General features: G+C 39.5%; 2 protein-coding genes across 3 annotated transcripts in view; one reads left to right on the forward strand and one right to left on the reverse strand.

Moving 5' to 3' along the window:
- Positions 1-10,344, forward strand: part of vstm2l (V-set and transmembrane domain containing 2 like) — a 29,101-nt gene extending 18,757 nt beyond the window's left edge. Inside the window, exons 2-4 of the mRNA XM_031324392.2 lie at positions 5,858-6,027; positions 7,670-7,714; positions 7,967-10,344. Of these exons, the coding sequence (XP_031180252.1) occupies positions 5,858-6,027; positions 7,670-7,714; positions 7,967-8,275 (524 nt within the window). The 3' untranslated portion in view covers positions 8,276-10,344. The remainder of the gene's footprint in view (positions 1-5,857; positions 6,028-7,669; positions 7,715-7,966) is intronic.
- tgm2b (transglutaminase 2b) lies at positions 10,093-24,317 on the reverse strand. 2 transcript variants are annotated; one of them, XM_031324379.2, is made up of 13 exons: positions 24,193-24,317; positions 19,431-19,610; positions 18,059-18,277; positions 16,423-16,541; positions 15,784-15,912; positions 15,490-15,667; positions 15,190-15,322; positions 14,614-14,717; positions 14,269-14,508; positions 13,563-13,838; positions 13,308-13,468; positions 11,956-12,092; positions 10,093-10,598 (listed from the first exon to the last, which is right to left on the reverse strand). In XM_031324379.2, exons 1-13 carry the CDS (start codon positions 24,200-24,202, stop codon positions 10,448-10,450), a joined length of 2,037 nt encoding a protein of 678 aa, XP_031180239.1. In that variant the 5' UTR covers positions 24,203-24,317; the 3' UTR covers positions 10,093-10,447. The 2 variants fall into 2 exon arrangements, with proteins under 2 accessions (XP_031180239.1, XP_031180232.1); XM_031324372.2 differs by having other exon boundaries at positions 11,953-12,092.
- Positions 24,318-24,625: the final 308 nt, after the last annotated feature.

A 24,625-nucleotide genomic window follows, 5' to 3' on the forward strand; every position in this document is an offset into this window, starting at 1 on the left:
TTTCAAACTATTTCTTACAAGTTTGCTCTTGTGTTTTTGGTTTTCCATCCTTTATTGCTAGAACCACCAACATTACAATACTTCCTAGAACCACCATGGGGTCATTTTTACCCAGCTAACTAGATGTTCATTTTGAATATTAGGTTGAAATGCAGTTTATTAATTTTGATAAGGATTGATAAGGAAAGTATAATCCATTGATTTTCTATTGGTCAACTAATCAAATAATAATAAGATAGGCCTATTCTTTTAGTATTACTTTAGTCAAAAAAGATTGTTTTATGCTCACTTGTTTTTGTGTTGTTTACTGTGTCCCACAAAGATCTTTTTGTCTGTGGGAACCCAGCCGGTTCAAAGTGACAGATGCTGCTGTCTGTACTCTGCCGCTAGCTGTTGATACTGTATTTTGAGCACCCTGCGAATACTAAGAATACTCAGATGATTGAAATGCCATCCTCTCTTGTTTTGCTCATACATTTTTATGCACAGTGAGGCTCTCTCTTCCAAGCTTCATCTTTGGCACCATATGTTCAAAACACATTACAAGACATGGTGATTCGTTTTGTCACACCCTCTGTAGTGCCCCTTCCCCTCTGGGAGTGCTAGTCTTGAATGATAAGATGTAGAGGAAGAAAAAATGGAAGAAATAACAATATATAACTGAATAGAAGTGAAAGGTTTTTTTTTGTTGGTTTTTTTTACTCTACAGCACCTCTTCAAACATACCTACAAAGTGCTTTTTCAAACATAAAGTTAATATTGTTGTTAGGGAGGTTAACGATTAACCATTAACCGACAATAAGAATTTTGACAGATTAATAAAAATCCAGTCCCTCTAGGATTTTGCGGCCTTTTTTTGAGATTGTTGAGGCCCAAAATGCCTGATTTCGCGGGAGCTTTTGTAAAAAGTTGCGATAAAAGTTGCGATGTCTTTTGTATGTTTGTTGCAATTAAGTTGCGGGAGACAGTGAAAGTTGAAAAAAAGTTGTGATTTTTTTTTTTTTATAGTTCTTTAAAAATAAAATGGAAACTTGTTTTGGGGAGAATAAAATTACTCTAGGCTGAGATTTCCTATGTAACCTTACCAAAAAGGCTCAGGATGCTGCAAATGTTGATATAATATGAAAATGGCTGGTGGATTTAAGACAAAAAATAATAATTTATTGAATTAATCAAATCTGAACATATGTGTCAGTGGCTTGTTGATCTTTACATTGCTAGTTAATTTCCAAACCTGGCCTGGGACGCACATTCATACTGTTTGATAAAGTAACGTTACTTATTGGACTTTAACTTATCATTGCACTTACAATAACGAGCATAGCTGTCCTCAATTTAGGTCATCGGGTCGTCTCATCTCCGGTTTTTCCTGCAGCCACCGTGTGTGATTGTGTGTTTTTGTGTGTGCGCGCGTCAGTCGCGGGGGGAACTAAGCAGCCCTGCCCACTGCAGAGAGCCGACAGGATTGAAACAGCAGCAGCTTTCAGGGACTTTAGAGAGAAAAAACGTCACAGCGTACATTAATGTTAAAATACAGGTTGGCAGGACAGTCTGAAATGTTTTGCACGGCCTTTCGCTGTACGTTTTGTTGGTTAATGTGAGATGCACGTCACACACGTCTCGTCTTCATCAGAAACAAGGAAATGATCAACCCGTGGCCGTTCTCACTCCCGCTTGCTCATTGGCTCTCAGAGTCACATGCTGACACACGTGGGACTGCTGGGATTGGTTGAAGTCGCGGGAAACTTCAGGTTATTGGTAAAATTTACGGAAAAGTTGCGGTGATTGGTCAAAATTGCGAGTCGCACCAAATTTGCGATGATTGGTTGAATTTGCGTGAATTGGCGCGATTGTGACATCACGAAATCCTGGAGGGACTGAAAATCTGTAAAACAGTTAAAAACAATATTATTAAAACAAAAATAAAAATGTTATTAAAGTTTTCTTCTTAACTTGCTAGTATATTCTTTGCACTAGCAAGTTGAGTTTTAAGCTGCTATTTCTTCTGCTATGTTCGTGGCTCTCTGCTGGATGGCACTCACAGCAGAGATTAACGTGACACATGTCACTATATCGATGTGGCCTGGCAGGTTAATGCGGCGGAGACGGGCTGGGACAGCTGCGGACTTGTGTTGGTCGCACAGAAGGTGCAAGCGCTTCCAGGAAAGTGGCTGCATGTGCCCACGACAATGCACATTGTGGCTGTGCGACTAGTACATATGCCCAAGCGTCCTGGAAGGGTGAACTTGGACTCCGTTGCCTGCTTGTCGGTAAACAGTTAATGCTTGGTTAACAAGGGTCGGCTATCGGTCAGAAAAAAAATATCTAACTTAGCATCCCTAACTGTTGTAGAAAGAAGAATCACTGGCAAGAAACCATAAAGAAAATGTCTTTTCTCAGAAATGTTTCAAAACACAAAGGCATCAAATCAGCATTTTACCTCAACCTGGCCCCTTAACGATTTTTGTTTTAAATTTTCATTATTAGTCCAAAAGAGTAAAATTAATTTGTGGCAATGAATTGATTGAGAGAAATTTTTATTTTCCGTCACCAAGTATTGATTTAGCCGTACGAAAAAAACAAAAGAAAAACGAAATAATTGGCTGCCTAAGAATTGCAACTTACAGTTTTGTAAAATAACTGCTACTGTGAGCTCCTTTTTTCAAATGTTACATTACAGTTTAATCTCTGGATCCTTTAACTTTCTAATATTCATCAGAGCTTTCCATCAGATGCTATTTCCAAATCTCTTGGACGTGTTCAGTTCAGATTGAGTTGCTTTGTTATCCTGAAATATTTTCTTGCCATCAGGAAAGGCATGCATCATCAGATGAAAGTGAATCATTATGCCAGTTGTGATTACAGTCTACAATGGCATGGTAGGAACAGTTAGTGCTACAGGAAATTGTCCCTGAAAATATGTCATATCACAAGACATTAGTGCCGAAGTATTTCATGTTTTTTCCTTTTGCTTTACACAGAGCTGCACTGAAATCAAAATTCTTACCGAGAATTATTTGTCTGTTTGGATATCTTGTTATCTATCTTACTATTGTGTGTGTTAATTTCATTAACATATCAAATTGATGTATTGAGAGTTGCCTCCTAACATGAGCTTCAGAAGCCAGGGAAAAAGTATATTCAAGTGGCTAGAGTGTGCTGTTTTGGGGGGGGGGTTACCACCAAGTGCTGTCTGCTCATATATAGTCTATATCCTTGACTTTCCACTTCCGGGATTGCTCCAGTGCCGCAGGAAATTCCACCGGATGCATTTATGAGGATTATGGGTACCTGTTCCATAGATCTCTGCATGGTCAATCGAGACAGCTAGCAAGACTATCTGTCCAATCTGAGTTTTTTCTCACACGACTAAAACAACTTTTGAACGTACAAGTTCCACTAAAACAAGTTCCTTCCCGAGGCTATTTTGCAGCGGCTCCTTGTGGAGCTTAGCCATGACGATTGTGATCGGTTTGAAGAACAGCCAATAAACCAGAGCACGTTTTTCTCCCATCCTGGAATGCTGTGTGGACTAGCCAGACTGACAGTCTGGCAAAGCGAGACTAGCTCATACATAATGGACCTTCGTGTTGCCATGACAAAATGCATGCATGCATAAAACAATTTAACACCTTACATAATGAGGGAACAATCCAAGGATTTAAATCCTAAATATTGAGATATTTTTTTTTTAGGCCTACAGTATAATTTAGGTTACATTTGCATTGCTATGTTTTGGATTTTAAGCGGAGTTTTAAGCCAAAAGTGATCTCCGTGCACACAAGTGTTTTTAGCTCCAGTAGAGCGGCCATTGAGACTACAACACAACCTTGAAGACTCTAACCAAAACGGGGTCAGAAGTATTTTCAAATTTCTTTTAGGGGCTCTGAAACGCCAGAACAGTGTGAATGCCAGGTGTAAACGTAACAAGAGATATTTGTTTTTAAACCAAAATGTAGCATTGTCAATATAGCCTTATCCAGCTTGTTTATCTCTTTAAACAATATATATTATTATTAGTTCTATACAAGTATTTTTGAATGCTGTTGTGACTTTTAATTAATGACTCAGTAGCGTGGCAGGGGTGTAAAGTAAATGTGTTTTTTAAAATGTGTCCTCTGTTTTGGTCCTAACCTTGGTGAATGTAGATGTGAATATAGCTGCAGCTTTCAGCAGAGCCAACACTGGGGAAACATGAAGTACATGCTTGTCTGTAGGTATTGTGTACAAGGTTCAGTGCACTTTTATATGCTGCTCTGTCCCTTCTTATCACTGTGTGTGTGTGTGTGTGTGTGTGTGTGTGTGTGTGTGTGTGTGTGTGTGTGTGTGCGTGCGTGCGTGCGTGCGTGCGTGCGTGCGTGCGTGCGTGTGTGTGTGTGTGAAGAGAGGAAGTGGGATCATCCCACATTGTCCAATCCACACCAGAAGACAGCCGTGTGTGTGGATAGTCACTCTGCTCTACAGCTCATCTCTCTGCATTTCCTATCACCTTTCCTCACTTTCCATCTATCTTTCTCAGCTTTCTTCTCGACACACTCACCTCGGTTCACTTCTGCCCTTCTTTTCTCTCCTTTCCTTCTTTTCCTCTTCCTCTAAGTTTCTTGGCCCCCGTACGGCTCCATCCTTCCAGTACATCTTCTACTGACAAATGAGGCCACTGCCTGGCCGCAAGCAGCGGTGCATCAAGGACATGACTCCTGAAGGCCCAGTCGCTCAAATGACACCAAAGCCCTCTCCACCGTTCCTCTATTCTTAGCCTTTCTCCTCACATCTTCCTGTCCATCGCTGGATAAGCTTTGCACAAGAGCCAAGACAATGTCACTTACAAATACAATGACTGACTTCTCTCTTTGCTAACCTGGTCTGAATATTCTCAGTCTGTGTGTCTTTAGCCAGGTCTCTGTAAAAGAGGATTATTCTAAGACGTAGAATATTATCTATAGATAGAACAGACAGATTATTCTCTTATCACACTTATGGTACTAAGATGTGAGTTTGTCTCACATTTCAAATATCCAGAGTCAGTACATAATGGGTGATGTTTTTTATTTTTTTTATTTCAATGTGTGCATATAATGAGTTTTAAGAATTGTATTGTTGTATAAAATGTAGTGTAAATTAGTTGGAGCTTTTAGGAGGTTACTTATGTTTTTGTTTTTTTTAGTTGGAGAGTATTAGAATACATACTTGTCATCAATCATACACATCAGTCAGATGTACATGTACATTTTGCTTGAGCATTCATAGACTAGGATTACAGTGTCCCCCCCACACACATACTGCATGCTGAGTCAGATGATGTGTGATGGAAAATGTAGTGTTCTGTTGAATAATTGACCATAACTGGAAGCTAAACCAGAGGAAAAGATCTTCTCTGTGTAGGTGGTACAGTATTACAGCATGCGCGTGGGATTGAAGTGTTATGACACTTCCAAATTAATATATCAGTATATTCAGCTCAGGCTGCTGTACCATAGATAGAAGAAATGATTATAATGTTCTTGACACTACTACAGTATCTGGAGAAAGATTAAGACAGTGAAAAGTTTTTTTAAAAGATTATTGAGTATGCATGATGGATCGTACGCAAAAATGGCCACCAAGTAACGTTTTCATCTAACAATCAGCAGTCAATACCTTCTCTCTGAATTTCTCATAGCTATGTTAACTTGGCTGCCAACACCTTGTATCTGTGTGTCACAGTTTTTTTCTTGTTGAAGTGCGATGCAGAATGTTGCCAGTGAAATGTTGTCACTGAGCTCCCTGAGAAATAGAAATCTGGAGGATTTGTGTCATTTTCTGTCATTTTAGGGATGTCTTAAGCTCCTAAACCTTTGTTGTTTTTTTTCTCTTGCAGCTCTCTTTACAGAGGTGCCACACGACATCACAACGCAGAGCAGTGAGGATGTAGAGATGGCTTGTTCCTTCCGTGGGGCAGGGTCTCCCTCCTACTCCCTGGAGATCCAGTGGTGGTACATCAAGGACCACAGAGACTGGCAAGAGAAGCCTGCCCAGATCACTAATAATGTAAGACGTGAGGGAAAACAGGTACTTGTACAGTTGCCAGGGGGTACGTGGAAAACTCCACTAATTAATTACACTAAACTCAACTTAAAAATAGATATTGATTTTATTTCTAAACAATATATCCACATATTTGTGTTAGGGGCAAAATAAATGGCCAAATAGTATTGCAAAAAACTGATGTGATCTAATTTTTAAGTTGGCTATTTAGCCTAACCAATAATGACCTGACTCAGTTATAACACATTAACACCACGTGTTTCAATTGAGAGCGCATGAAACCTAGTTAGCAAGCAAGCAGAGGAGTTAGCTAAAAGTGATAAATAAACAGTTGAAATGTTTAGCTTAACACCTAATAAATACACAGTTAAAATTGTTAGCAAAAAGTAATGAATAAACAGAGAAATAGTTAGCTAAAGATAATGAATAAACAGTTGAAATAGTTAGCTAAAGATAATGAATAAACAGTTGAAATAGTTTAGCTTCTGCTACTAAGGGGTAACTGCTAGTACAAATACAAACTTGACCAAAGCCATCTGAACGTTGATCATTTAATTGTATGAAAATGATGATCTATTCGTAATAACATATTATGGATGGTGCCGATGAGGGGGTACATGAGCTAACCTAATAGGATTGTGGGGATAAGTCAGACGAAAAAAGGTTGTGACCCACTGTATTATTGGAGGCTACTTTAAGATGAAAGTGCACATGGTGCTTATGTTGCTGTCTAACATAAATGTGTCATATGTGAATAGCCAACTCATTATTTGTGTGTTGTCATTTCAGTTTCTATCTTACTAAACAACATATTGTGTGGTTGTGTGGTAAAAAAAAAAAAAAAAGGACAATAGAAAACCAAATGGAACTCACTTCCTATATCATTGAGGTGCGTTACGGTTAGTGCTTGAAAGAAGCCTACCTTAACATAATCTATGACAGAGCTATTTTCTCATACATGAGGGCTTTTATTTTACTCAGCAATATATCCGTTTTTCAAGGTTAAACCTTTCTTTTTGTTAATCTGTTAAGTAGAGTTACAAAGTCCATATTCAGTTTTACTTTTTACTTAGACCTGCTGCTTGGACTGAACCTAAAGCTCACTGTATATCAGGCGGAGGGAAATGCAGTATTTGCCACGGCAGAAACCCTCTGGCACAGAAACGAAGGGATAATTGCTGATTAGCATTAGCACTGGGGGAACAGGTTGACTCTCTCCCATCATGGGGGAACTCAGGCTCCCCTGTTGTGCCTCTAGACACTATAATTGGCACTGAGAAAGAAACAGATTTTCAAAATCTCAGTCTGCTCCATGCATAATTCATACCTATGCCCCTGTGCCTATGCATTCATACACACTCTCCTGCTCAGAGGCTTATGTGCTTGGGGGCTGTAGAGTGTGTGCTCATGCACACACATTTAAACATGCACATATAAGCATGTGTACACATGCACACAAACGTGCATAAAGCACAACCACCAGAGAAAATGGTAACTACAAGAAAGCTTTGTTCAGAAAAGACTGACGAAAACATCAAACATGTTTTGCTTATGAAATGTGTCATTTTTAGCATGAGATGTTTTTAGAAATGTGCAGCCTCGATCAGCCTTCTGTTGCTAATGCATCATCCATATTTCTGTGCAGGTTGTACCCCTGGAGGAAACTTCCAAAGATGCTACCAAAATTAGTGTGAGTTTGATCTGTCAACAAGCACAAAGTAAAGACAATATCAAAGAAACCTAGCAGAAATTGTTTTTATTGTCATGAATATTAAAGAAATCCAAGCTTTTGCAAGATATGTTTATATTATCCATTATATGGATCGGTGCTTCATTAACTCTTAACCACAAATAGGGAGTTTAGAATGATATGGAACATGTTTCACTGTATGTTTACCAAATGGCTTTAAGTAAGAATACATCATCTTTTGTCCCCATTTAGGTGGTAAAAGTGGCCGGCAGCAACATCTCCCACAAGCTCCGTCTCTCCAGTGTCAAACCGTCAGACCAGGGCACGTATGAGTGTCGTGTCATTGACTTCAGTGGCGCTGTGGCGCAGCAACACCGCGTTCGCGCCTACCTCCAGGTGGTGCCTCAGAGGAGTCAGGGGTCGGATGGTGTCAAGCTGCAGGAGCCAAGGCAGCGGTCACAGGGGAACCACCAGCACCCCCAGCACCAGACAGAGGGCAGGGAACTGAAGAGGAGATCAGCTGCCAGCACTGCTGACTGTAATGAGAGCTGTATGCTTTAGAGTGGGCAGTCTGCCTGTCTGTCTGCATGTTTATGACTTATCGCTAAAGAGGGACTGTCATCAACACATGTTACCACAGAGTCGAGGCCTCAGACTTCACTGGACCCCTTTGTGTTTCACAGTTTGTTTGTCTATCTTTAATATTGTTGTTTGGATGCCGATGCTGTTTAATGCCAATAAAGGGCATGGTTTTATTGACTTTACATATGATTGTGTTCTTTTTGTTGCTTTGTTATTTGTCTCTGTGCTTTTTCCTAGTAGTACATTAGGTTTATGTTTATCTGACAGTAAGGCTGTAATTACAGAGAGAACCTTTATTTTATTTTGTCTGAGCAGGACTCTTTCATTGGCCGAGCACCCTGAACTTCTCCTCACAAAGTTACTGTACATGGCAGTGGAGAGTCCAAATTATCATATATGGATATTGTGATAAATATTAAATAGGTGATACGGAGACAGAACAGACCATTTACTTTGCAACGTGCCAGTTCTACTGTCTTTTACCAAAAGCTGCAGAATTTCAGTGTAAATGCTTTCTAAGGAACAAGAAATAAATTAAGCTTTTTCATTTATCCGAGAACTTTATAAAGTGAATTGATTTAATCTTTGTTTAAACAATATATGTATTTAGCTTTCTAAACCATGACTAGAATGTTTGTCAAAATGAAAATGTATGCCTTCATCACATCAAAATTAGTATATATATAATTATATATATTATGTCTATTCACACTTAGCACTGTAGACTTTTACTCTTGTCATTAAAATAAAGTTTACTCTGTGCTACTTAATGACTCAAGAACACAGCTAGGATGTTAATCGCTCTAAATTTTATCATAATTTTCTCAACCACAATATAACTTTTTGTCTAAACTTTTATGGAGTTTGTGGTCTGAATCACATCCTCCTCTTGACTGTGTTTGTTCTAAGTGCTGCTGTTCTGTTAAAATACATTCATTTGAAATGTCTTTGGTCTTTTTTTCAGTGATTCCGGTATACAGTGTTGTACTTTATTAATATTTTACTATACATGTTAGTGAGAGTGTGGGTAAGCCATGTCCTCTGTAAAGGAAATCTGTGGTTTGGTGGCACAAACCAACTGGTTTGTAGATCCGTATGTGTCCTTCATTTGAACTGTGTGGTAAAATCCCATTTTATGGTGTTTAACCTAATACATGTTGTGAATGGGCAGACATGACCTTTTATCTACTATAGGATGGTAAAAGGTTAGGTAACTTAGTTTTCTGTAATTTAGTATTTCTTTTTTCACTCCACTACACATCCTGTTTAAAATGATATTATAGCTGTGTGTTGCAGACAGCTATACTGTGCCACACAAACAACGCCTTCTACAGAACCTCTCCAGCTTTGTTTTAATCACTTGCAGTTACTGTTTGTGGCCAGAAGAGAGCAGCACTTTCTCTAACTTTAGGAAAACTAATCACACATGCATACTTATACCCACACACAAGCCTGTATTGATAGAAGGAATTTATTTTTTATGAAAAGTTGGTGATTTTTTTTAGGCCACACGGAGTAGCACTGCAGCTTGCCATGAACGTGAACGACAAAGATGTGGTGTGTGTTCTGGATACAGGGAGAGAAGAAGTAAACTTCATGAATGAAACAACTTCATAAACACTGCAGCAGATGCCTCATCACCTTTGCTGTAGGTATAATGTGCAAAATGTAGATTATTTCACTAAGTGCAAAATAAAAAATGTACACATTGCATTTGTGCTCTCAGAACACATTTTGTCCAACAAGGTCAAAGTTTGTGTGAAGAAGACAGTCTGACTGGTTGAAACATCACAAAATAATGAAACAACTCTTTTAATTGTAAAGTATAAAAATATTACATAGTATTTGAGATACTAATCATCGCTTAATATCACAGTACATAATGCTGTTAAAGGTTTTGCGTACACAGATGTGATTAGCCTTAATGAGTACTAAGCGTTCACATTTAAATATCTACGGCTCTGAATAAAAACAGATATACATGATGCAATTAGGAATAAACAGTGAGAAGTATTTCAATAGAAAAGCATTTTATGCATTAAACACTGTGCAAAACAGGGTGCAATTGCTTATCCTCAGACGGCTAAACAGTTAAAAGTTACAAAAGCGTAATAGTACTGCTGACTAATGGACTGTAAAGGTTGAAAGGCTTTATTTTCCAATGATGACATTTCTGTAGCCCTTGACGTGACACAACTTGCTGCTGTCGAAGTCGACCACCAGCTTTCTCAGCCCAGAATGGGTTGGAGTGAAGTAAATTTTCACCTTGGCATCTTCCCCAGGTCCCACTGAGGAGCCCAGCCTGTAGAGTAAATATTTAAATATTATGTTTATGACACACACTAGGAGGGATTTATCACAGGTCTCTGATTGCATAAATATTTAGGAGAACCAATACCACTGACATAGGACTCATCAGGACAGTTTTTGGAGATGATGTGAATGGAGTGTTTGAACTCAGCAGAATACTCAAGGACATAAAAAAGAAGTATGCTTTGATTATGATTAGGGGTGCATGATATATCGACTCAATATCATTATCGCGGTATCACGTTGCGCAATATTATATCGAAAGTGTCGCGATAAGTATACAATATTTTGTTTATATTGTGGAGCGCTGCAGTGTTTCCCACACATAGACTAATGTGTGGCGGTGCGCCGCACTATCAACACCGGCTGCCGCACATTGCGATTCGTTATTTATTTATTTTTTTAAAACGCTATTTAAAAACACGTTCAGCTGCATTTCCTTTCCTTGCTCTCCTCCGTCTCTCTGTCACTTGTGTCTCGCTCACACACACACACACACACACACACACACACACAGCTCCTCCCACTGTGCGATGTTTGGTGTTTTTAGCCCCCAACGTCGCCTTCCAGGCAGCGCGGCAATGGTTATGTTTAGGGTTAAGGTGAGGGTTAGCCTAGCTGCCTGGAAGGCGACGTTGGAGGCTTAAAACACCATCGAGCCCACCGTGCACACAGCGTCTGTCTCCATAAAGGAGAGAAGACGGCTGGCAAAATTCACAAGTTCACGAAAGTTTGGTATCTATCTCGTGAACACCTTTACACAATCTCACAATCACCGACCCGACTCTTAGCAAACAACCGATTGCGCCTGCTTTAGAAAGTTAACTAGTCACAAGTTTGCGGTAAAATGCAGTTGGGTTGTCAAGGTCAAAACACTATATGTAGCAGCTGTGAATCAAATAAACGTATTATAAATAATGTTATGTCATTTTTTACTCTTACACTGAATGTTTGCTGTTTCAATCCAGATAAGTATTGAAAAGTATTTTCCGCGACTGAAAAAGGCGTGTTGAGGATGAGGACCAGCCTGAACCGGAAGTATCAGTCTGAAACAGAGCTGAACAGCCCGACCAGTGTAATTAGTTATGTTATTAATTTGTTTACAATATTTTCAGGCTTCAACCAGTGAAAGACAGGGTCAGGGAGAGAGAGAGATAGATTCGTTAGGCATTGAAGTAGGAGAGGAGGACAGCATCCAACAGTGTAATCCTCAGCGTGTTTTTGATACTTGATTGTTACGAAAATAAATAACTATCCCCCCCCCCCCTCAAATTTATGACAGGTCACTTGGTGATCTGTGTGAGTAAAGAATAATAATGTCTAGCTGGATAAGGAGGAACTCGTACAACCTCTCAGAGATGACGGTTCCTGCAGTGAGGTTGGCCCCCTCGATGCTGAAGCAGCAGTTCTCCAGCGGCTCTGGCAGAGGGTTTTTGAGGGTGATCTCTGCAGCCAGCTTCCGATTCTCCTTTGGTTCACCCAGGATCTGCAGAACACATTCACATCTAGTTAGTTAATGAATTAGTCTCACAGTAAGTACGATACAGTTTTGTTTGGACCAAGCTTTGTTTATACGTACTGTGGGAACAGTAGGGGTGTGAATCTTCACTGGTGTCACCATTCGATTATGATTATCCCGTCAACGATTCGAATCGATTTGATATCACGATGCATCACAATGCGTCACCTCCTCAATATTATTATAGGCTTATATTGCTACGCATGGTTTTCATCAACAAATTCAAGCAGTCAGATATATATGAACTCCCCTTTTTATAGTAACTGCTCTTAAAAAAGACACTTCCTGAATGTAGCGGAGTCTGAACACAGCCGACAACAGACAAAAGGCAAAAACAAAAAAAGCAATGTCCGGAAAATCAACAAGTAACATCATTAGGCAATAATCGATTATGGTCACTGCGTCGATGCAGAATCGTCCAGGTCCGCATCGCGAGGCCTTGATACAACGATTAAATCCTACACCCTTAGGGAACAGGCGTTCCATAGTCTACGTTCCACTTCCACTTCCGGGATTGCTCCGGTGCTGCAGGAAATTCCGCCGGATGCATGTATTTTCCATTTCCTTCCGCTTTCTTTGTGTTTTATGAGGACTATTGTTGACTGCTCCTCACATCTCTGCATGGTAAATTGAGACAGCTAGCTAGACAATCTGTCTAATCTGAGTTTTCTCTCGCACGACTATTTTGCAGCGGCTCTGTGCAGAGTTTAGCACCGCCCATGACGATTCTGACTGGTTTAAAGAACTTCCACTAAACCAGAGCATGTTTTCCTCCCATCCCGGATGCTATGTGGAGAAGCCAGACCCTTCTTCAACGCGCATTGGAGGAGGGTCTGGCAAAGCAAGACTAGGTGTTCCAATACTGTAATCTTGTACTGACATAACCGTGATATGGTGGAACTTGTATGGTATGTAGGCTGATACTAAGCTTTTAAGATTATCCTCAGACTCGCCCTTAACATTGTTTTAGTGATTTAATTGGACATTGCATATGCAATATTTTGCCATCATTAATGACGAGTGGTCCTTCCACAGTAATGACAGCAGCCAGAAATTTGTCCTAACAGGATTTTACATACTGACGTCCAAGGCTGGTTCTAAGCATGGGCACCGGGTGGGCAATGTGGTATAATAAATAAATGCTTTGAGTCTATATCTCTAGTAGAAGGTCATCATACTCACTCTGACTTTGATTTCAGGATTGTCCAGCACAATGTTTCTCACTACCAGTGTTGTCTCTCCGGTTGAGTAGTCCATCAACAGGACAGCAAGTCGGATTAAGTTGTCCTCAGTGAGTAAGACACCGTACTTAGAGTAGTTGAGCCTTAGTGGAACTCGCCTCTCTAGAACAACACATACAATACATTTAATACTCACCGTGAAAAGTCGAGTGTATAAAGCATTCACATGTTCACATCATGTAAACACTTGGCTCACCTTCTCCTGGGGAGAGTTCAACATTGAGCAGATCTTTAAAACCACAATTCTTTCCCAGAAATCCGTTGTAGGACATAGCGCAGGACCCAAACACCAGACGGCACTTCTTCTCTCTTTGCGTGTTGTTTGTAACCACAGCAAACACGTCAAAGTCGCAGCCCTTCCTCATCTCTGAGCTGACCTTGATAGTGATGTGTAGGCCTTCATTTTCCTGCTGCTGGAGCAGCTTGTTTTGGTGGTTAGCCTTCTTGAAAGCCTCCCGTTCTTCATCCGAGCCTTAAAATATGCAAGCAACAAAATCATACACTGAGTAACAGAAGTTTTTGCCATCTAAAATAGTAAGTTTCTATACATTTAACATGACAAATTGACTGTACAAGTAAAAGAGCTGAAACCTGACCTTCCTTAAACAACGTTGAGTGTAAATTAAGAGTAACACAAGGGGGAGGGGGAGGGGGGGACTGAGTACCCAGGGCCCTCATGTGAGGAGTGCCCAAAAAGATGCTAGAATGAATAGCTGTGGATGCGGGGAGGGGCCCATAGAAAATGCCTTTCTACAGGGCCCAGAATGTTTTGCTATGCCCCTAGTAATAACCTACACTATTTTTGGTAAGGACCAACTCTAGTGATGTTTAGTTTCATTTATAGTATATTATCTATTTCTAGGTTTATCCACATTTACAGTCTATCCAGCAGTGCTGTCTACCTTCGGGGTACTTGTAGAGATGAGTGATGTCCTCTCTGGCATCACTGTCAACACTCTTTGTGCTGATCTTCTGGCCCACCACTGCAGTGCTAGTGACTTTCGATGTGTTGCCGTCTTTTTTCTTCATGATGGTGATGACATCCGCATTGACCTCAGCAAAGACAAACGGGGCATCGTACTTGAACACGAGCTCGCCCTCCTTGATGGCCCTGACAGGGATGGGGCCGCAGCAGTACACTCCTAAGGGGAATAAAAGCAGAAACAAAGATGATAAATCCACCTGGGTGAGGATTTGCCTCAAACTAAATTGGCCTCATGTGTTTATTGATGCAGAGTGTTTGTTACCTTCACTTTTTTCCTGAGGTGTAGGGTCACTGGCCTGCCAGCCGTTAAAATCTGATTTTAGGTCAGGCCTGGTCATCCAGTTTTCCACCCAACAGTGATAATTCCTACAGATACAATGCATACCATCAGCTGGATTCCTACACTTAATAGACTTTCTGTTTTGGCACTTTATAAAGACATCTCATAACTGGACTTATTCTGATGTCATTACCAAAACTGTAGTAAACTGGTTGACTTCAGGTTAAAAAAATAAATAAATATGTACTGTCAAGGTTAGTATGAAAATAATTTCCATTGCAAACTGTAAATGGGAAGTGCATGTTGATTTAATACTATTCAATGTATTCCCTAAGAAATCTTTCATTTAATTTGAGGTCACATTTCTATATTTGAAGTATAGCACAGACATTAAAATCTTAAAATTCTTACTTTCACATTCAAATAGTTCACAATAGTCCTGATAATTTCTAATTTTACACAAATATCTTTCCAGTTAAAGTATACTGTATTACAGTAAAAAAAAAAAGGTTTTCCTTCATAATATGTTAAGACATAAAAAACATGATTTCTTCTTACCAGATCATTTCTCTAGACTGAATGGGTTCTCCATTTTCGTTAATGTAGCGTTCAATCACCAGGTCGCTGTTGCTGTCGTGGGCCGAATGGTAGTTGGTGACAACTCGGCAGGGGATGCCAAGGGCTCGGGAAACTAACAGGGTATAAAAACAACTTACATGAGTATTGCGATACTAAGAGGTGGAGTAAAATGTATAATGTCCTAACTGTGTGTTTACATATATGGTGTGTCTGTTTGAGACAAATCATGTGTGTGTTTTTCAGTGATAGGCCACAAAGCTCCACTGCGTCCTATCTTACTTGAACAGGCCACTGCAGCAAACACCCAGCACTGTCCGTAGCGAACAGGCTGACAGGCTTGTGTGTCCCAGTTACGCAGAATCTCCACACTGCCCCTCCAGAACATGGGACTGACACCTCCTTCATAGCCATCTGTCCATTTTCCCAGCAACACCCCTTTGTCATCATTACAATTTACCTAACAGCCAAAGGAAAGGAGTGTAAAACATAGTTTTTTACATATGAAATCCAAGCTTTCCTTCTATCTATGCAAATAAAAACAGAAAAATGTATAGAGATATCAGAAACAAATACCATGGCACTAAGCACTCTGGAAACATAGATGGGATTTCTCCTCCCTGAGCAGTCTTTGCCAGGATTTTTCAGACATTTAGGATTCATATCCAGAATCCTCAGACAGATGTCCAGAATCCCACTTTCAAACTGTACAGAGAAAAAAAACTGGTATTACTGCTGAATAGTTGTTTGTCACTGATACAAGTATAGAAATGGAAAAATAATCAAACAAGAGATCCATGGTTAGACATGTCCTCTTCGAAACAACAAAAACAGGTGCAAACTCATAGAAAATTAAATATGCAACTCTGCCATGCTGTAAAGCTCAATAGCTACACAGCTAATACACTGCTAATCCCAGGCTAATTAAACTGCATATCAGATATCAAAGAAGCTGGAAAAGATAACACTCCCACTTTATCACACCCAGATTGTCAGTTACAAATATCTCAGTTAATTTCAGTGTCAAATGTTCAGAAATGACTGCCTGTGCAGTTACGTAACTCATCGTAAATCACTTGATAAGTGGATCTTTTTCTGTTATCAAAATAAGCATGATTACAACTCCTTAACCACTCTGGCACAATGTTGGCTCAGCCGTTGGACTGTGGGTGTAACATGATGTGAGGCTGACAGCATCAGTGTTGGTGTTGGTACCTGGCCAAAGTTCCAGGGAGTAGATATGGGATGTTTGTAGCTGCCTCGAAAGATGATTCCATCCTGAGATAAGACATACTCTGCCAAATTCTGCTCATTGTCCATGTATACTGCATCTCCTTTTGCCGAGAGACATCACAAATGTCATACAACGAACATCCTAATACATGTCCAAGTGGAACATGACTGGCATAGTATCATTTCTTGAAAAATTACATATATTCTCACCCTGCAGTTGATGGTGTTCATTCATAGCATTCTCATAAAATTTGAAACTTGGACTTAATTTAAAGGAATAGTTTGACATTTTGGGAAATGTGCTTATTCAACCTTTTGCCAAGAGTTATATGAGAAGATCAATATCACTCTCATGCCTGTTCATTCAATATTCAACTACAGCCAGAGGCTGGTTAGGTTAGCTTAGTATAAAGGCTGGAAGCAGGGGAAGAAATCTAACCTGGCTCTGTCCAAAGGTAACAAAATCAGCCTACCAACACCTGAACTGTAAGCTCACTATTATATGGTTTCCTGGCAACCTACAAGTGATGACAAGACTTCAGTAAGTGACTACCCCCGGCCATGACATTTTTTACACTTTGGCTTTGTTTGGATTAAATAAACAAGATATAACATGTTTATTAGTGAACTTTAGAAGTGCTGGTAGGCGGATTTTGTTACCCTCGGGCAGAGCCAGGTTAGATGTTTCCTTCTGTTTCCATTCTTTATGCAAGGCAAGGCAAGGCAAGTTTATTTATATAGCACATTTCATACCTGTTGCAATACAATGTGCTTCACACAAAACAAAAGCAAGGGTCAGTACATGATCATAAAAACAGTAAGAAATAAAAGCATAAAATAAAGAAAAGAATAGTAAAAATCATTGGTCTACTACAATAAGTAATAATGCTTTAGTGAAGCATTAGCAGAAGGCATCTGAAAAGAGTTTTATCTTAAGTCTGGATTTAAAACTGTGAATAGTTGGGGTGTTTTTGATGCCTTCTGGAAGTTGGTTCCAGAGGTGAACTGCATAATGGCTGAGTGCTGCGTCACCCTGTTTGGTACGGACAGTGGGTTTTTCTAAAAGATGTTTGTGCTCTGATCTGAGAGACCTGAGTGGTACATACTGCGCTCAGTTCTTTTTGTTTTTGTAAGAACTCTGGCTGCTGCGTTTTGTATCATTTGAAGCTGTTTAAGGGTCTTTTTAGGAAGGCCTGTGAACAGCCCATTGCCGTAATCAACCCTACTGGAGATAAAGGCATGAATCAGTTTCTCTAAGTCATCTTTTGACATAAAACCCCTAAGTTTGGCAATATTTTTGAGATGGTAAAATGCTGATTTAGCGAAGCTAAACTAACTGGCTGCCTGGTGTAGCCTTATATTTACCAGACATATGTGAGAGTGGTACAGTATAGATCGGCAATGAATGTGGAACTATTGCAAAGATCACACAATAATTATTAAACTGAACTACTACCTTCCCCTATAATGCCTATATAATCTCTGCAGCACTGCTCCTGAATAGCTCATTTCATAAACCCATTTTGGAATGAAACATGATCACCAAAGCACTTTGTAGCCTTATATCACTACACAATATCCACTACACGACAGCTTGACGTATGGTCTGTTAACCCACCTGGACACCAGGGGTTAAAGAGCAGGACAAACTCAATCCGCCCTGATCGCCCCAGGGTCAGGGTGTAGTGGCCTATAGGTGCGTCAGGAGCAGAGCAGACGGACAGGGCCACCATGTCCCCGGGGGGACTGGTGACAGTGGCACTCCAACGGGAAGTGTCAATGTTGGCAGACAGACCAAAGGAGGCCCTGGTGCCATACTGCTCAGAGGGCTGAGGACCTGCATGTTACAGAGAGTATAGTTAGAGCCCTGAGATTAAATGTGGGGAAAAACAAAGGGACCTGGTGAAACATTTGTGCCTGGGGAATGGAAACTTGCAGGGTACATTTTCACTGGTTTCCCAACCCTGCCGCCTATATTTAGTTCAAACATCTTTGGAATCTCATCTCATGCATGGACAGCGTAACTGTGTAATGGCATCTAATTATGAACAAAATTGTTTGGGACTCAAGACTCCTTGAGTGACCTCTGTTCAGATTTGAATTCTGGTAAATTACGTACGCTTAAAATCAACTGTGTTCATTTCAGTCCAAATTCCTTCACATCATCCACCCGGCACAGCCAACTAAACTAAAGGGCAGCCCACTTCCTTCTCATTGGGTGGGATTAAGGGTCCTATTCCAATCCATTAAAACATACTTGACTTTCCAGAGTTGATAATGTTATCTATGATTATACATACTTTCCTGTTAGCAAGCAAAACTTCCTGTTTTGGATTTAATGGCAAGTAACAGCTGTGTTATCATAGTCATGTGGTACATGGGACATTTATCCAAATGTGAAGAGAAGAGACAGATGGTTTTCAGTGTTTAGGATATTTTTTTATGGCAAATGCATGATAATACAGTATCTCGGGCTCCCAACAATAACAGTAAAGTCCATTAAGACCCACAGAACAATAAGGGAGTAGCTGAGGTTAACAATGGAAAAACCAACAGAACATCTTAGAGCTACTGTAGGTATGCCAGTAGGAGTGTCACTAAAAACTGAATAAAGGGAAAATGACTTCCTTTTCCTTTCCACCAATATTACAGCTTCTTTCCCCTCTCATCTCTGAAATCACAATAGGTTGCAAAAAAAACAATGCCTATGGAAACACACAGTGTGACCCTAAATTCCTGAATAAGAGGAAAGTGAAAATTTTGGTAATTTACTGCACTTTTCTAAATGTTCTGATGCAGTGCAAATAACTAACAGAAATACTAACAGAAATGTACATAAATATCCGAAAGAACCATTAGTTAAAATATTTAAATACAGTATGATACAACAATTACTCGTGGAAAAATTGCATTCAGTTAGGCACATTAGTTCTAAAAACTCATGTGTTTAAGAAAGATGTAAAAGTAAAGAGGTTAAGAAGAAGCAGCACCTGTTTCTGCGACACAGTCAAGAGAGCTGTCTCCCGGTTGGTAGATTCCGGAGCGAAGGTACAGACTGATTGTGAACGGTTGGCCTCTTCTCACGATCAGACGATCTATACCGTTGAGATCAGTGCGATGGTCGGTGTTGTTGAACTCACACTCCAGGTTCCAGCGATCAATGTCCAGAGCTTAAGAGAATAGGGGACATTTAAAAAGCATAGAAAAACTAAACACATAACCCTACCAAAGAGGTGGTTATTACATATCTCTGAAATGTACAACATATAGATGGAGAAATATCATCATCTGAAGGACTAAGTATTTAAGTTACGATCCTTTTATCAACACACAAACACATTTAAAAACTTATGTTACAACTAGTCAATGCAGTATTTTTCAAATGGTAGATACAACTTTGATTTGTATTTAAGAATTCTTAATTTTCTACAACAGATGCTTATAATGATACACAGGAAATAAAGGGTATTTCTTTATATTTATATTATATAGGGCTGTCAAAATAACGCGTTCATTTCGATTAATTAATCTGAGAAAAAATAACGTGTTAAAAAAAATAACGCAGATTAATCCATTCCATATTGACGTTTGACCCGGAGCCGTTCTAGCCACAATTGGACTGTAAAATGAAGGAGGGAGGCGAGAATGTGCTGCCTGGATCATTGATTGGAACATTTACTTGTAAAAATCTTCTTCCTGCCAACCCTGGCTACCGAAATCTGGTGCCACTGATATGTCTGCACTTCTCTCTGGTGCTCTGAAACAGGCAACACAAACACCGCTGCACGTGATGCTAGTTAACACTATACTCAACAGCAGCTAACGTTAGCCTACCGCTAGCTAGTAGCTGGATTAAACACAGTTAAAATGCTGACAGCTAACGCTAAACGGTGTAAAGTTTGACTGTGTTTTACTGTAGATGATTCAACACCGGTATGTAACAATCTGCAGCTGCCATCGGAGAAACAACACAGACGGTGCGTTCAATGAAACTGGTAAACTACAGCTTCATGGTGCATTTTAAGTTATTGTAAATGTCCTTTTCCCATCTGGTGGTTGTTTTTGTCGTTCAACAGCAATTTACTAGTGAAATAAGTTATTGTTATTGTTATACATTATTATTAAATCATTTAATTTTGACCATATGGCCTTAGCAATTAAACAAGCCGTTCTTTAATGTCACCGGCTGTTGTTTAGTACCCTTCTTTTTTCTTTTCTTTTTTTACTTTCTTAAAACGTATCGGTTCAGGCACCGTTAATTATGTATGTGATTAATTTTGATTAATTAATCACAGAGTATGTAATTAATTAGATACATTTTTTTAATTGATTGACAGCCCTAAATTTATACATTACATATTTAGCACTGTTCTTGGATCTTATTTTAATTTAATAGGAGGATAGGTTATATGTTTATGGATCACTTTAAAATGCCAAAACATATCTTGATGAAGTGTAAGTTGTAAAACGTACAGCTGTGTATAGAATAAGGGATACTTAATAGAATTTATAAGACACAACAATTACAAATAACTTTTTTTTCATGGCAGACTTGTGGTGAATTAACCAGAAAACTGTGGTTAACTAGATCATGTTGTGGTCCTGAAGGTGGTTTTTAAACTTTCTACTGCTTTCCTAGCTACAAACAGACTTTTATAATAATTTTATTTTCTTGGGTGATTTAATTAAAAAAAAAAAAAAAAGCTCAAATGTTTGTAAAGGTTTACTATTTGATCCTCAAAGCCATTGCAAATTATGTGGACGTTGGAATAAAACTGCAGGACACTCATAGTCATTTATGGTAAGATAATTTAGTTTTACAGGGTTTTCTCTATGGATTGAGCAAGAGGTAAACAGGCAAAGAGACACAGAGTCACTCCCTGTGAAATGTGCAAACACACAACCACTCCTTCTCTCCAGGGCACCTTGTAACTAAGAGAATGCCACCCTTTGACTTCCTGTTTGTAGGAGTGCCCCCCCCATATAATGCCCCCACAGTCCTCCTGCTCCATGACATGTCAGGAGATTACCCCTCCCCATATATTATTGGTTGGTGTTAAAAAAAGCCCTGGAAACAAGCATGAGGTAGTTGTGTCAAGGCTAGGCTGGACTTGGGTAAACAAAGACTAAGCTGCAAAGACTCCCCGCTGTTTTATATGAAGTCCATCAATCCTCAGTATTTCTCATAGCTCTGATGTTTTACTGATCTTGACTTTGGTCCTGTTCCTAATTGAAGACATGTTTGGGGAAATGCCTCACAGATGACAACACTACCTTTTCTGGGGCAACTGGAGATTGTACTCAGACGATTATGAGGATTTTGCTGTTTAGCCTGTGCCTACTGCCCAGTCATTTAGCTCACATTTGATCTGTGTTAATGTCAAATAAATATCAGCATTGCATTGGATAACAGATGCTATTTAACAGTTTATTGAGGAGCCATCTGGAGAAAGAAATATCTCACTTAGGTCCAAAGAAATTCAGATTTCTTTTCACTTTTTTCTTTTGAAGAGAGAGGAGTTTCACTGTTTGCTTACAGAATGTATTACAAAGATGAATAACATATGAATGAGCCAAAACCTTTAGAAACTACAGATTAATAAAGCAATGGGAAACTGAGGTCATGCTTTCTGAAGTGACTTGGGCTACATAATTGATCTAAAAGAGAATATGCAGTTCTGGTATAGCAGATGGTAGCCATGTGTGATGTAAAGCCAAACTGAATGCATTTTATTGCAGCTTTTATTCTGTAGGGTTACACAACTTCTAGCAGAATAATGTTCTAATATGAAATGCATGTGCAAAGATTCCACAGCCTTGACCTGCCCTCCTCACTAACCTTTACATACTGTGCACACCCACGCTTCAATCCCACTTTACCAACCATGACCCACACCACACACACAGGGACTGTCTCAGTATGCAGCACTGAAGCCAGCATAAGCCTAATAAGGACATTAAAACAAGATCTAGCTGGTGTAGACGTTGGTACAGTAAACACTATTTTAATCCTGGAAAAATAAATATGCTCCCATCAGAAGTGAAAGGAGTTTTCAGTCTCGCAGGTAACACCCATTCTGACTTCAGTGCTCCATCACAGACACTTTCAATTTTGACTAAATGCTTTGTAAACTTCCAACAGACGGGAAGCAGGTGACTCTGATTTATCAATATGCTGTTTATTCTCCCTGCAAGTTCTGCAGTGGTGCTCATATTTGTGTACAGCGCGTAGCTGCTCCAATAGACTTCCTAACATCCTATGACTATGAAGATTAAATATAGAAAATGGCATGACTTCAGACAAGCCTGTTCCTGATCACAGATTTTATGTTAAATACACAACCTAAAAGTAAAATCTGTATGCATTTTCACCATATAATGTCCAAAAGCCCTCCTCGGATATGTTTGGCATGCTACACATTTTGCCTATAGGCCTACACACACAGCTTTAGATGTGATTTTGAGTAAACCTGGAGGTTCTTGTTTGGGAGGTTTTGAATGCCTTTACAAGGGCATAAAAAGTAACTATTTGTAGTGTAGCCCAGAGTCTGAGAGCAGCAGTTGACTGGCGGCGGCTCCAGCTGCTTCAGCTGCTATTATAAGGGTCCCAGGGCAACAATCATCTGCTCAGACATAAGAGTGAAACATTTTTTAGATGCATCGGTCTTTAGATCTTTGATTAACGTCTGCTTGACAGAGTGCAGCTTTGAATCCAGCTAATACCGGGTGAATATATGGGTGAATATGACAGGCTGTGATAACTTCACATTTGTCACCTTAGTCATCATGTCTACAGCATGCTTAGTGACAACAGTGTGAAAGTTTGTTCTTCCTGGTCATTTACTCTTCTGTCAGTGACTAGAAAAACTGCACACAGTGAGTTACATTTAACCCTTGTGTGGTGTTCGTATTTTTGTTACACAGCCAATGTTCCCGAGTCTGATGGACCCACCACATTATTAGGCTTTTAAATCAATACAGCCATAACAATTTATGTAAAAATACTTAACATATGTTTACTTTAGCTCAATTACCAATGATATATACATCATTTATGGTTCATTTTTGCCATTTACCCCTGTGAGATCACATTTATGATCATATATATATATATATATATATATATATATATGAATTTCCTTTTCTCACAAAACGAATATTCGTTTTTTTGTGAGAAAACAAGGAAATTCAATTATAAAACAGGTAAAAAATAGAAACAAGATTTCTGATCATTATTGGTGCTTATTTCTTAGACCTTAATCAGAACAGGTGAAAGTGCCTGAAATGTAACAATTTTGTAACTTTGTGTGGGAATCAGGTGCAGAAAGACAACATGGCACCTACAATTAAATACACTCGGGTCCAGTAGACCCGAACACCTTATATGTAATAGTTATGTGTAGGGGGGGTGTACCGTGTGCAGTCATTGAAAATAAGTTATTTTTTTATGTTCTTCACAGAAAATGAGCCAAGGCAAATGAGTTTGAGTTAGAAGAAATAATAAACAGCATATTCTTCTTTTAGCAAACATTGAAAACGGGTCCTACAGACCCGAACACCATACAAGGGTTAAAGTTGCAATAACACAAACACTCATATTATGGGGAATAAACCTATACAACCAACATGTATTTTTTTACTATTTAGCTATAAACTACCCAACTATATGGCAAACATGCAACTATCATTTAAATATCACTGGCAGTTTATGACAGCTGCTTAAACAATATAAGTAGTCAGAGTACAACTTACCTTGAGCCATGACTGCTGCTGTGTTCTTTGACTAAACCGTGTTTTCAAGTGAATCTCCAGCTCAGAAAAGTATTGTAGTCACTCCTCGTCGTCCAGTCTCGGTCTTTTATATGTAGTCCCCCCTCCTCGTGCTAGTCAGTCTGTGGTGGGCGTGACGCGACCCTTTGCGCGTGCCACGCCCACTTTGTGTTAAATGCTCCGGTGATTCATTACAGACGTTAAGTCTGAAGAACAGTGACTTTTGTGCTAGGCCTATTTCGTTACCAATAATATAATAAGTAGGCCTAATGGAATAAGTACACTCTCTGAACTTTTTTTGTGTGAAGCAGTCGAGCCAGAAGAATATTGCAAAGTGTAGAGTGCAGTGTATGTTGTCTAATGATCAGACGAGATAAAACAACACATGGGGAACAGGAAGCCCGGGTATGGTGGG

The sequence above is a fragment of the Sander lucioperca genome, chromosome 6, assembly GCF_008315115.2.
Source record: "Sander lucioperca isolate FBNREF2018 chromosome 6, SLUC_FBN_1.2, whole genome shotgun sequence".
Lineage (NCBI taxonomy): Eukaryota > Metazoa > Chordata > Actinopteri > Perciformes > Percidae > Sander > Sander lucioperca.

Bases quoted from the DNA above. Each gene is read 5' to 3' on its own strand.
- tgm2b (XM_031324372.2), bottom strand. The intron at 15,323-15,489 runs GTAAGATAGGAC...ATACCCTGTTAG, and splicing joins TGCTGCAGTGGCCTGTTCAA to TTTCCCGAGCCCTTGGCATC. The intron at 13,469-13,562 runs GTGAGCCAAGTG...GTGTTGTTCTAG, and splicing joins TGAACTCTCCCCAGGAGAAG to AGAGGCGAGTTCCACTAAGG.